General features: G+C 42.4%; 1 protein-coding gene across 3 annotated transcripts; it reads right to left on the bottom strand.

The window, feature by feature from the left end:
- Positions 1 to 13: 13 nt before the first annotated feature.
- Positions 14 to 13,100, bottom strand: BKGD (beta-keto-L-gulonate decarboxylase). 3 transcript variants are annotated; one of them, XM_076328300.1, is made up of 10 exons: positions 13,038 to 13,100; positions 11,925 to 12,016; positions 10,150 to 10,273; positions 7,954 to 8,052; positions 6,917 to 6,990; positions 6,026 to 6,127; positions 4,284 to 4,460; positions 3,385 to 3,534; positions 2,458 to 2,574; positions 14 to 396 (listed from the first exon to the last, which is right to left on the bottom strand). In XM_076328300.1, exons 3-10 carry the CDS (start codon positions 10,205 to 10,207, stop codon positions 223 to 225), a joined length of 951 nt encoding a protein of 316 aa, XP_076184415.1. In that variant the 5' UTR covers positions 10,208 to 10,273; positions 11,925 to 12,016; positions 13,038 to 13,100; the 3' UTR covers positions 14 to 222. The 3 variants fall into 3 exon arrangements, with proteins under 3 accessions (XP_076184415.1, XP_076184416.1, XP_076184417.1); XM_076328301.1 differs by lacking the exon at positions 13,038 to 13,100 and adding an exon at positions 12,857 to 12,970; XM_076328302.1 differs by lacking the exon at positions 11,925 to 12,016.
- Between the last annotated feature and the right edge of the window lie 22 nt (positions 13,101 to 13,122).

The raw sequence follows: 13,122 nt of genomic DNA on the forward strand, positions 1-13,122 counted from the left end.
AATAATTCTGCGGTGAAATTACTGTTTGAATTCAGTCATAACAATTTCAATTACACGTACACTCTGAATTTCTCGCTTTAACAAAATTGAGAAGCTGGCAGTTTACTGCTCTCATATTTATTCTCGACTCTGATAAATGTGCATAATTAGAACCGTTACAAAAATCATAATTTGTATTTTAGAAAGATCCAATTGCTATGCCTTCACCAGAGCCTCCCCGTTTCAGTCTCTCCCGACCAGGTGTGTCTCCTGGGGCCTGTCGATGCGGAAGAGCAGCTCGGCGGGCAGAAGGTACCCCAGGTACTGCACACTGTCGGGGCTGGTGTCCTGATGGTAGTGTCCTCCTTCCCCATGGTGGCTGAAACAGTGGGTGTGCTCTACGCGCAGATCAAAGCCCTGTCACCAGAGAAAGGCCCGTGAACATGCATTCATGTGAACTGTGGTTAAAAGTCCTGGGATAGTCTCTCCTTTCTACTGCATGTTTCCACGCATCTCAGAGCCTGCTCCAACCATTAAGCAGTGAAAACTTGCAAGATGCTTGTGAAACTAGTAGGACAAAAGAAGAAGAGCTGTACAAGGCTTTACCATAGGACATAAAACAGAAAAGAATTTAGAAAACCTGACAGCCCCCAACTTTTGGTGTCAATCTCCCAGACTTCCTTTTTTTTTTTTTTCTTTCCATTGGGATTAAATAAAGCAGTCGCACCAAGGAAGCCCTACTGGAAATCAGAACCCCTTTGCACTGAATGCCACAGACCCATGCAATAAAGGGACAATCTCTACTCCAATTCTGAGAGCCAGCTTAGATGAAAATGGGAAGAATAGCGGATAAAATAAAACCTAGCATACTAAACCATGAGATCACCCCCACCTGTTTTATGTATCACATTCTATCACATATCTATATCACATATCCTATTTTATGGAATAGTTTAGGTTGGAAGGGACCTTTAAAGATCATCTATTCCAACCCCCCTGCCATGGGCAGGGACATCTTCAACTAGATCAGGTTGCTCAGAGCCCCGTCCAACCTGACCTTGAACACTTCCAGGGAGGGGGCATCTGTCACCTCTCTGGGCAACCTGTTCCAGTGTCTCACCACCCTCATAGTGAAGAATTTCTTCCTTATATCCAATCTAAATCTGCTCTCTTTCAGTTTAAAACCATTGCCCCTTCTCCTGTCTCTACAGGCCCTACTGAAAAGTCTGTCCCCATCTTTCTTACAAGCCCCCTTGAAGTATTGAAAGGCCGCAATAAGGTCTCCCCAGAGCCTTCTCTTCTCCAGGCTGAGAGGTGTTCCAGCCCTCTGACCATTTTCATGCCCCTCCTCTGGACCCGCTCAACAGGTCCTTCCTGGGGCCCCAGAGCTGGATGCAGCACTCCAGGTGGGGTCTCATGACGGGGAGAATCACCTCCCTCAACCTGCTGGCCATGCTTCTTTTGATGCGGCCCAGGATACGGTTGGTTTTCTGAGCTGCAAGAGGATACTGATAAGTAATGCTATGGCATTTGAATGCCATCTTCTACTGTTGTCTCTGTAGCAACACTCAAACCCCAAACCATAGGCTTAACCGAGTGCTGTTGAGCTTGCAGTGGATACAGATGGGAGTAACCCAGCTGCATCCACTACACAAGTTGCATTGGTTCTGAATGGAGCAGCTGTTGATGGCTGTTTTCAAAGTACTCATCAGTTGATTCTGGGAAGATGCACACAATTTAGCCTTAGGCCAAAGGCTGCCACATAATGACACAATAAAGTCACACCCTTGAACATATCCAAGCCTACAGCATGTCTCATTTAACTCTGGAAAAAATGTTTTTTATATTACTTATGACTGCATTGTTACTTATAAAATAGTCATTTTCATCTATGTTTTCCTGGTTACTTTTAAATAGTCTTCCTATTGATGAACATCTTAATGGCTTTTGAAACCAGATTGTTTTTTATCCTGAATTGTTTGCTGTTGAATTTAGTGCTTGTGAAAGATGCCAGATAACTTTCTAGCATGAGGCTTTGCAGACTGTAATTTGCATCAGCAATTATAAGACACATGCCTCACATATTTCGACACAGCATTAGTAGAGACAGTTCTTATGAAAGTGAACTGCATGAACACATGGCTGAACAAGCTTCCATGCTCTTGACATTTCTCCTGGTGTGGCTGGCAGTGAATGCAAATTATGCTGTTGGGTTTGGGACGCAAACACTCGCACACTTGCAATTGGAACTGAACCATTAAGTTCAATCCACTGTGAACAGCCACTAGGTTTCAGTACAGATTGACCTAGCCTCAATTCAAACCAGTGACAGAAATGAGAAGCTTCTATTTAATCACAGCACCTCTGGAAGAGTTTAACACAATATATACACAATCCTGTTCTTAAAAGGAAAATCACATCCAAGACAAAATTCATTACAAGTCTCAGTTTACACTTAGAAATGAGAAAGAGACTCACTGGATCTCTGGAAACTATTACTGGCTGACAAATCAGTGGAGCCTTCATTTCAAAGAATTTGAGCCAGTTATTCACATCCTCATCGGTATTCAGAGGACAGGCAGAAAATTCTGGAGGCTACAGCAAAAGTAAAAGCTTTGTAAGTGAAAGGAAGACATGTGTCAAGATACTTTTTCTCTAGCAACTTTCCTTCACTTTTCCCCTCCCCACTATTCTGTTCACATTCTTTCTTGCCTAAAAGAAGCTCACCAGTGCCCATTACTGTGTTTCTGCTAGAAATCGAAGTGACCATAATATTGCATCTTTCATTGCACCGGTAGTGGGAGAACTACTGAAGTGAGGATTATACTCCTGGTACATTTTAGAAGCTCAGTTATTTTAAAAAAGTCTGTTGTTTCTTATAACTATCATCTCAGTTCATGTATTTAATTTCAATTCATTTTACAATAGCTCTATAGTTCTTTAGCTGCCCATGGATTTCAAAAGAAAAGATGACGGTATTAAGGCCAAGTGACACAGCATCACTAGTTTTGTAACGTCCGTTTTGTAATGTCAGCCTCTTACTTTAATACACTGCTTATACTAACAGTTTATGCATACATTTAGAAGTACAAAACAAAGTCAAGGCACTAGGATGTTACACCCTGATTTATATTTCTGTTTTCAGAAGGATGAAGAAAGTTCAATCATAGAATAGTCTGGGTTGGAAGGGACCTCTAAAGGTCATCTAGTCCAACCCCCCTACCGTGGACAGGGACATCTTCAACTAGATCAGGTTGCTCAGAGCCCCGGCCAACCTGACTTTGAATGTTTCCAGGGATGGGGCATCTGTCACCTCTCTGGGCAACCTGTGCCAGTGCCTCACCACCCTCATAGTGAAGAATTTCTTCCTTATATCTAGAGTTATATGAATTGAGAACAACTTACCATGATGTGAATCTTTGCTTTCCCCTTCTGTATGATAAATGTACCACCCATCCCAACTGGCTTTTCTCCATAGTGTTTCTCTAAAATTTGTCTCAGACAAGACACAAAGTTAAGTTCCCCAGTTCTTCCATTGGCTTTCACTTCAATGACCTAGAGAATAAAAGTTAATTTGTCAGTGCTGTCTCCCGCTGCAACAGTCTGCAAAGGTCTGTGGAAGCTGCTCTGAAATTCTCCCAAGCTTATAACCCAAGATTACTTTTTGGAAATGTGAGTTTCCCTGCCAGCGCTGCTCCACTTGCATCCTTCCAGTACCTGACCAACTCTTTTCCTGACTTTCTGTTCAACACTAGCTTTGCCTGTGAAGGGTGCTGGGCAGCAAGTCATTTACTCATACACGAGACAATGATATAAGCAACCCCTTTCTGTCCACCAGCTGGCTTCCACTCTGTCATAAAGAAACTCTTGGAAACTGAGAAGACTGCTCAATTTCCATGCAGTAGGCAGGTTTTTGACTGCTCTGCCAACACCTCTTTGTGCTAGCTGTGTTGGGGGAAGCACTTCTACAAAAAACTAGACAAGTGCCCAGACCTGACTTACACAAGTACATTGTGCAACCATTACCTTAAATCACTGCTAGTTTGGACCGGATTTGGATGGATGATTTATGATGGAAAAGTTTTAGTAAACTAATACTTATCCCTCAAAAATTCAAATGCCTCTCTGTCTCCACCAATTCTTCCCCTCGTTCACCAGCATCAGTTCCTTATGTTTGGATATTTCTTTCATGGAATTACTACTTTACTATTATCACAGAAAACAGATAGGAGAACATTGAAACATGAGTTTCCCTTCAGTCACAAAGCTCTACAAGCAAAGTCATCTTTGATCCAAGTACATACCTTACCAGGTTGGCCCTCACTGGCATAAAGGTTGGCCAACAGCCCAAACTCACAGTCAGTATATTTACTGCTGTACTTCTCAAGCAGGCACCCTTTATCTGCAGGATTTATCTGAGCAATGTAGCTCCCATTTACAGCAGGCTTTTTTTCGCTCTTAGTTTGAACAATAGGGATAAGCTGAGAAAAAGAACGTGTAAGAATAAGTCAAGTAAGTCAATAAGAACATGTAAGAGTCAGTCAAACGAACAGAACTCACATAAATGCAACTTAAGCTTTGGACCACAATCCTAAGAAATAATCCCCTTCGTCACACAGCTCTGTCTCTCAGGATGAGGTCTGTACTGGTAAGAAAAATGCACTAATATTGTAATGTAATTGAAAACGCCAGAAAACAGTTTTACTTTTTCTGGACAGTTAAATTTAACGTTACGTGAAGATGAAAGCTAGTGTTAAAAAAAAAAAAGAAAAGTCTAGTCTAACCATTGAGATCTGAGGCCTGCATGCAAGTATTGGAATTCTATGTTGTCCTGGTTTCGGCTGGGATAGAGTTAATTTCCTTAGGGAAAAGGACTGTCGTGGTTTAACCTCAGCTGGCAACTGAGCACCACACAGCCGCTCAGCTCACTCTCCCCCTGCCCCGGTGGGATGGGGGAGAGAATCAGAAGAGTAAACGTGAGAAAACTTGTGGGTTGAGATAAAAACAGTTTAATAATTGAAATAAAATAAAACAAAATAATAATAACAATAATAATAATAATAATATACAAAGCAAGTGATGCACAATGCAATTGCTCACCACCTGCCAACCGATGCCCAGCCAGTCCCCAAGCAGCGGCCCCCCCGGCCAGCTTTCCCCAGTTTATGTACTGAGCATGACGTCCCATGGTATGGAATGTCCCTTTGGCCAGCTGGGGTCAGCTGTCCTGGCTGTGCCCCCTCCCAGCTTCTTGTGCACCCCCAGCCTTCTCAGTCGGTAGAGCATGGGGAGCTGAAAAGTCCTTGACTAGTGTAAGCGCTACTTGGCAACAACTGAAACATTGAGAACAATCAACATTGTTCTCCTCCTAAATCCAAAACACAGCACTGTACCAGCTACTAGGAAGGAAATTAACTCTATCCCAGCTGAAACCAGGACATATGTAATGCTTTCTCAGTGTACAGTAACAACCACTATTACAGTGGCCCAAATTTAATGCTGAGATGGACTATCTCCCTCTGCCAATAAATGCATCAAAAGGAGATGGCAAGACCAGAGGTTTATGCTTAAAAAGCCTCCACAGGCAGTAGTTTTCGTCTCCCGCCTCTGCTGCAGGTGATCATTTTGTATGTAGCATCTTTAAAATTTACAATGGTAAAACAAAGCCATCCAAGAAGGCAAAAGACAGGGAGTATTTCAAAGGCATTTACCAGTAACTTTGACAAGCATTTCTAAATCTTGTCATTAAAACCTCTGGTCAGGTCTTTGTCAATCAGTTTCAAAAAATCATGTTTCTTGCACGCTTCAAAGCAATCACATGCTTCCTGGAGAATTACAAGTTAAAAATTAATCTTTAGTATCTCAGTAGTATGCACCTCATTGGATGGCACTCATCTCAATTCCTTCTAATGCGTTTTATGTGCTTTTGGCATGAATGGTGTTTATTAAACATTTTATTGTAAATGGGAAATACCCAGCATGATACTGCTCTACTATTATGATACTTCCATGAATTCATTGAGAACTATCACACTTATTTACTGACCTCAGCATTTACTCCAAGAATCTTAGATGAAGCAGCTCCAGCTCCAAGAATGAAAGCTCCAGGCAGCTCTATGTCTTTTGCAACTGTATTTAGATCGTAAACCTGCAAAAGAGAAACAATGCTTTGATTCTGGTGTGGTGCTCTGATTCAGAATTGTCATTCTGTTCACTGTAATCTCTGGATGAATTTAATTCAGAACACCCTCATTAGTATTTTGGATAATTATGTTGAACACAGTTTCTGAACAACACAACATTTGGTAGTAACAAATTGGGTACGTGTCCCTTTGTTTTCCGAAAGATAAAGTCTGCCTGTATGCTCCCCTGCTATTTTACCCAAAAACTGAATTATTGTTCTTATTGAAATTTATATTTATGTAAAATAAAAAATGGAAGGGAATACCACATAGAGACAGATGGGGTGAGGTGTCAGAAAGGAGGCATGATATTCTTGGAAAAGGACAGTAATGTGAATCCAGTGTTGGCCTGAAAATGCAAATACAGCCAGTTTTTATAAAGAAGCATGGCTGTGACTTGAAATCACAGGCATGCAGCAAGCCATGTATAAACATGCAGATAAGCCCTTTGTTTAGTAGTTCCTTCCATGGCTCCTGTCACAGATGGTATGTTTCCAAAACTATCTTGTATTTGGGGGCAGGAGAAGATGAACCATTAACCATGATATGCTATTTTTGCTATGATGTGTAAGGTTTCCTGACATAGTCTATGTTTAACACGTCAGAATCAATCTCATAAAACACTGAAAAGTAAGTCTCTTTCACAAGTGGAATCTTACAGTATCCGTTAGTCCTTAGTTTTGTTTCTATTTCAACAAGGTATTGCTTTTCTTTTGACAAATGTATTAAACCCCACAGCTACAAGAAAAACTCACTTTTTCTTTCTGTACAACAGGTATGAGGTAAGGAACACCTCCCACATCCGCTATTCTAGGCTTTCCACAGATTCCTGGAAGAATACAGCCAGTTAGCTTGGTAAAATATTTTTTCCTAATAATCTTAAATGAGCATGCAGTCTAACCCACCAAAGAACTGGTTCCTCAAACTTCTAAACCCTTTTGAGAGCACTATTTCCCGAGCATGCTTAGATAAAGTGTTCCACTATTAAGAAGTCCAAGGACAGTAAGCCCTAAAACGATTCACAGTAGGATTTACTGCTAGGCAACCTGTTGTAAAATTAACATTCTCTAAGCACAAAAAAATATTACAGGGGGCAACAACTGCCATTTGCCAGTTCTCCAGTAAGATGCCCTCACCACACAGTGGATACCCCCACTGGGACTCCACTTGCAAAATTTCAGCAAAGCTGGATGCCCAAGTCTCAGGACAATTCACCCCACTCGTGAAATTGGACATGTATTTTAAGAAGGGATGAATCACCTTCTGGAGGTGTTTCTTTCACTACATTGATGACAGAGGGAACTCAGATGAGTAGCACAGATGACATGTCTGTCTTCCAGACAGCTCATGTCAAAGAAGATGAATCCTACTCAGAATAAGACAGTTTCACTTCACCGACATACATGAATGGCAGGAATTTAAAAATGAATGGAAGTGCGACTCCTTAGGTTCAGATAGCGATTGGCACGGATCTAAAAAATTTCTCCATCTGGAAGATAACAACTTAATTTCAAAACGTTTTCAGTACACTAAATAAAGCTTATGAAATAAGTGAGTATTGCAATCATAGATTACGAAAAAAATTTATGACAAGTACTTGGTAATGACTTGTCCTTGTTCATACATCAACTAGGAAGCAAATCCAGGAATAAAATATAGCTTTCCTCTCATGCATATTCTTTACCTGAAAAACAATTTAAACTCTCCCAACATCTTTAGAAGATCAAAACCGAGTAGGATCAGGTAGAAAGAACTGGAGAAGTCTTAGTGAAAGACAGGAATGCTAGGTTACCTTTAGCAGGAAAGTTGAAGGGTTCCTGAGTCAGATCAGGACAGTCTACAACAGAGACTTGAGCATCAGCGAAGTTTTCTTTAAGCCCTTTCTGCAACACTGTAATAAAGAATAATGGCAAAGTTATTGACAATGAAAAATTACCAACAGTTTGACAAGTTACTAACAACAATAAATATATCTGTTCAGGCTTTATTTCAGCAAGTTACATTAAAGGACTTATGCTTACCCTAAATAACTCCATTGATTTAAATGTTACTGTCTGTAGGCACTTGTTTCCTGAGTCAGAGCTTCAGAGAAGAGCAAAAGCTTGTTCAGATAGTTGTTAGCTACCACATTAATTCATTTTAAGAATTTTAAAAACCTTTTAAATGAAATACAATAACTGACTGCTTCTAGTAGCACTAGAAGCAGCACAATGTGAAGTAACATGGGTAAACTTAAACTACATTCAGCAGTGGTTTTGCTTTACAAGAGCAGACAATTATGATCATGGTCAAATACCATGTGAGAGCAAAGGAGGAAGTAAGTTTTAGCTGAAGTGACAATCAGTTCTTTAAATATATTAGCCAGACTGTTTGCTATAGCTTGATTATAATCTCAAACTGTCTCTGCTGTCTGGAAACTTCTGCCATCACAGGACATTGCCTGTCATGTTTATGTTCATGTCGAGATTTTCTGGCAAGTGCCACTGTCAGTACAAGACAGATAATGAATGATGCTGATGATAATCAACAGCCCCAAATCTAAACTTTTGGGTTTGCTTCATATCAATGTTTTTAGGCTCAGAACCTGCAAAGTGACTCAAACAACAGGGAGGATTCTGACTTAGACAAGTGCGCTGTTTGGAAACAACTTCCAAACTTTAATTGAGTGTGGGATTGCCTTCACATACACTGCTTCAAATACTGTGTTAAAAGGTCCAAGTTCTTTCATGCCTGAGGGTCTGTTTTGACAGATGTCTCAAACTAAGGAACAGAAAATCCAGTCTGTGATCTCAAGTCAGGCAGTTCCTTATTTACTCAGAAGACTTTCCTGTGCCTTTGTTTCCTCTGGTCAGGATTTCAGCCATACCTTACTTCTCCAGAGCAGATTTACCAAGCTGTTGACCACAAGGGTCAGTAGAAGGTACTTGGCAGGTTTCTAAAAACATCTCAGTACCTTCTGGTAAGTGGAAAAGGACAATAAAAGGGCACTCCTCAAATTACACTCATGAGCTGAATAGCAACAAAATTCACAGCTTACAGGAGGTCGTCAGGACAGACAGCAGGGAAAAAAAGGGAAATTCTGCTTCGTGACTCATTTTTTCTGCTACTGTTTTAAGCTGTTCTACTGCAAGTATATGCTGTTCTCTGCAGAGCCCACAGGTCTATAGCAGCCCCGGCCTATTGCCCCAGCTTGACAGCTACTGGGTGAGAAAAGCACTGAGAACTACCCGGGGTATTGCGGGGACCATACTTTCTCAAAGCATGGAAATGTCAAACTGACACAGATTTGGGAGAGTGGCAGACTGAACTTGAGGACCCCTCTGAAAGAAAAAAAAACTTTAGTACATCTGCTGCAGGAGACAGACTGCCAGAAGGAATAATGCATTTCTACTAGGACAAGGAAAGAAGCTCATGAGCAGGTGGGTTGGACCAAATCACCTCCAGAGGTCCCTTCCAACCTCAACCATTCTGTTATTCTGAGTACATTTTGTGAAGGCTTTGGAAAGAAACAAACTAAATAAAATGTTTCCTGCAGCCTGGTTCTAAGGCAGTCATCAAAAGAGGAGCCAACTAGAGGACCTGACATGCTATACTGCATCTTGTCAGCTGTGTTTTGAGTAGTCCTGAAAAAGAAATAAATACTGTAGGGTAGAGGAGGACAGGTGATCCCGTATGCGTAAATAAGTTCAGTCTGTAATTGTCAAACTTTCACAACCCATGCACAAATCTGCAAATGCAGCAGACAGTTTTAAAGCGTTTGAGAGCCTGTTTGTGTGCTTAAATATCATTGGGATTTGAGGGAGGAGTCATTGTTTGCCTTAAGGAAATAATAGCATATAGAAAAATAGTGCTTTTCTTTACATCTCAGTGTGCTAAGAGCAGGAACATTCTGTACGTACTAGCTGTAGAAAGTTTTTGGTAAGAGCTTTAAGATAAGTTTGAAGAGTACATTATAAGCTTGTAAAAAGTTACATGCAGCATGACTTACCCCCAGCAAGCTCCTCCAGACTTGGAACGTGAAAAGCAAATCTTTCGACTTTGGCCATTTCCTAATTGGTGCTGATTTCTTCAGGTAAGAAATTGCAATATACCACGCTGTAGGAGCGACTGATCTGTCAACAAGGATGATAGTTTAACGATTAAAACAGGCTGTTTTCAATATGTTACTTATTTTTCAATTTCACTCAAGAATACATAGACAACAGTAGAATTGTAGTTCTGCCATCAAAGGAAAGACTAACAGCTTCAATATTAATGTTAATTTTCTTATGCGCTTTGGAAGAAGATGTGTCTGTCAGCTCTATAGCTGGCTCAGAGCATTACATATGCTAGTCCTCAAGCTTACAACTGGCTGTAGGCAAAACACATCCTACGCTGAATCCAGTTCAAAAGACAGGTCAGGAGATTTATCTGTCCTTTGTAAGCCTGGAGTTATGATTTGTTTTTGAAAGAAAACTGGGCTTTTCTGAGCACCTTAGCTGCCTCCTCAGGTCTTCCCTACCTTAATGTTTACTTTTCCAGCATTGGCTATGGTGGACTTTCAACCACAGCTGTGACATGGTCTCCAATTGATTGTGGGCATGTGTTTCCCCTTCCAGAGGGGAACAGGCTAGCAACAAAATAGAAAACAACAGCAGCAAGTTCTGCAGTATCAGGCTCTGTACCCGTACAGAGTTTTGTTTGAACATAAGTATAAGAACCTCTTTACAAATGTACTATATTTCAGTCAGCCTTGCAACAGCAAAGTCAGCTACTAGGGCAAACCACTAGCTCAGGGCAGAAACAGCTGATTATACACTACCTATAAATCAGCCACAGCAATCATTAACTCCTTAGGCACATGCTAGCTGCACACAGCAGAAAAAGAAAATGGGTCCTACTTACCCAGATCTCAGGCCCCGGAGGAAAAAGCCAAAAACCTAATTACAATCCCAGACCTGACAGAGCTTTTGTTAGCAAGTACTATGATGTGAGCTAGCTGCTTATGTATACTTTTAGCTTCTATTTAAAAAAAATCCTAGCTTTTATGATTGTCAAAAATCATAACTGTCCTTATACCATCAGCCTCTCGAGTCTGCATAAAGGAAAAAAAACGAGCGGAAAAAAGAAATAAAAAGAGTTGGGACATCATAGCAGTCACCTAACTGAAGTCTTTGAGCTCAAAGTTCAGCCACCCCAAATTACTGCTGTACCAAGCAGTAGAGAAAGGGAGAAAGACAGCTACCTATGTATAGTAATTCTCGTCTTAGTTGGTCTTATCCATCTCCACAGGTGACTCCCTCCCTCCTCTGGCTGTGGAGGAGAAAGTAACAGGCTGGATTTGGCACCTCTGGTAGAAGCCTACTGTCAGATGGAGTGAATCATACCCAGAGACTTTAAGTGTACACCAAACACAAGAAAGGCAGTAATTAGTCAGAGAAAGAAAGTGAGAAGATGGCTTTGGCAGCATTGTTTTAGGTGATCTTCATCCCCTCAAGAACTTTTTGCCACGTCCGGAAGGAGGCTGTGCCAGCACTCAAGACACCAGTTGAAAAAGTCCTGAAACAGACTGAGAAGGCAAGCTAGAACTGCTGTTGTGCAAAGGGCAAAGGCAAGACTTGGACACAGTTCAAATAAGTAGGCTCAGATATAGCATCTAGACCATCACCTGCTGTTTAAAGGACAGTAGTCAGCTTCCCGCAATCAAGAAAGGAGGGAAAGACTGTGGGAAAAGCTCGATGTACCATAATAAACCCGATCTGATTGCTAGACAGTAGTCCTTACCGGGGAGGACACAAAAGAGAAGTAGATCCGCGAGTCACCACCACAAGGAGAGCATTCACAGGGGAGTTTGTGTGGTGTGGGGGAGGGAGAACCTGAAAGAAGACAACAGACAATTAAGATCCATCATGGAGGGGTGGAGTGACATTGAATTACTACAGAAGACTCTCAAAGAAAGAACACAAATGCTAAAAGGACAATAAGATTATTAGATCTGGGATGGTGCAACAAGAATGGAGAGAACAAGCATCTAAAAATACTTTAAAAGTCTATCTTTTTGAAACAGGAAGAAAGCATCAGAGAGAGTAGCCAAGGGCCAGGACAATGCAGATGAAATGGGAACCATGATGTTAATGGGGTGGGGAGGGGGTTGTCTAGTATCAACACCTGAATTAAAACTAGTTTGGAGGGTAGAAGCCAGAAAGGAGAGGTTATAGGCAGGCTAGAGATGAGTCAAGGTGGCGGGAAAAAGAAATATCAGGGAAAAATTGAAGATGGCAGTCAGTGAGAGAAGAGAAATTTAGCGATGACACCAAGAAGAGCAAAACATCTACAGATGCATCCGCAGAGGTTGCATTCCTCAGCTGGGGCGACGTAAGGAGATCCCGTACGTGGCAGAGGAAGGCTGAAGGACAGCAGAGGCATCTGCTTGAGCGGCTGGGATTTGGGGAAGGGGCAAGGCGGGGCAAGAACAGGCGGGCCAGGCGAGACTGGGGTCCTTAGGGAGAGCATCCAGGGAGTCAAAGGCAGCAAAGAGAGCTGGAGCGAAGAAACACTAAAGCTGACACTGCACTTGGCATGGCTGCGAGAAGAAAGAAAGGATTATTCAGGCTGGAGCCGCCAGCTCGGGGGAGACTGGGCGGCAGAGGGAAGGACAGGCAGGACAGCAGTAACAAGAAGCCGACGGTGCAACAAGCAGCTCCTCGGAGTCTCACATCGAGCGGGAAGAGCGAGAACTCCACTGTGAAGGGAAGCCCGGACCCTCCGGGCGAGGCGGGAGAGCGGTTGAAGGGGGAGACAGCCGGGAGCTGCCCCGCACTGCCCGAGCCTGTAAAAGAGCTGGCGGACGACCCCTGGCCCCTCCACCGGCCGCCGCTAGCGCCTGACCGCACGTACCTGCCCCGCCGTCCGGGCTGCGCGGCGGCACTGTCCGCCCCCGCCGCGGGCCGGTCCCGGGGACCGCCCCCATCGCCACCTCCAG

This window comes from Aptenodytes patagonicus, chromosome 1 (genome assembly GCF_965638725.1).
Source record: "Aptenodytes patagonicus chromosome 1, bAptPat1.pri.cur, whole genome shotgun sequence".
Lineage (NCBI taxonomy): Eukaryota > Metazoa > Chordata > Aves > Sphenisciformes > Spheniscidae > Aptenodytes > Aptenodytes patagonicus.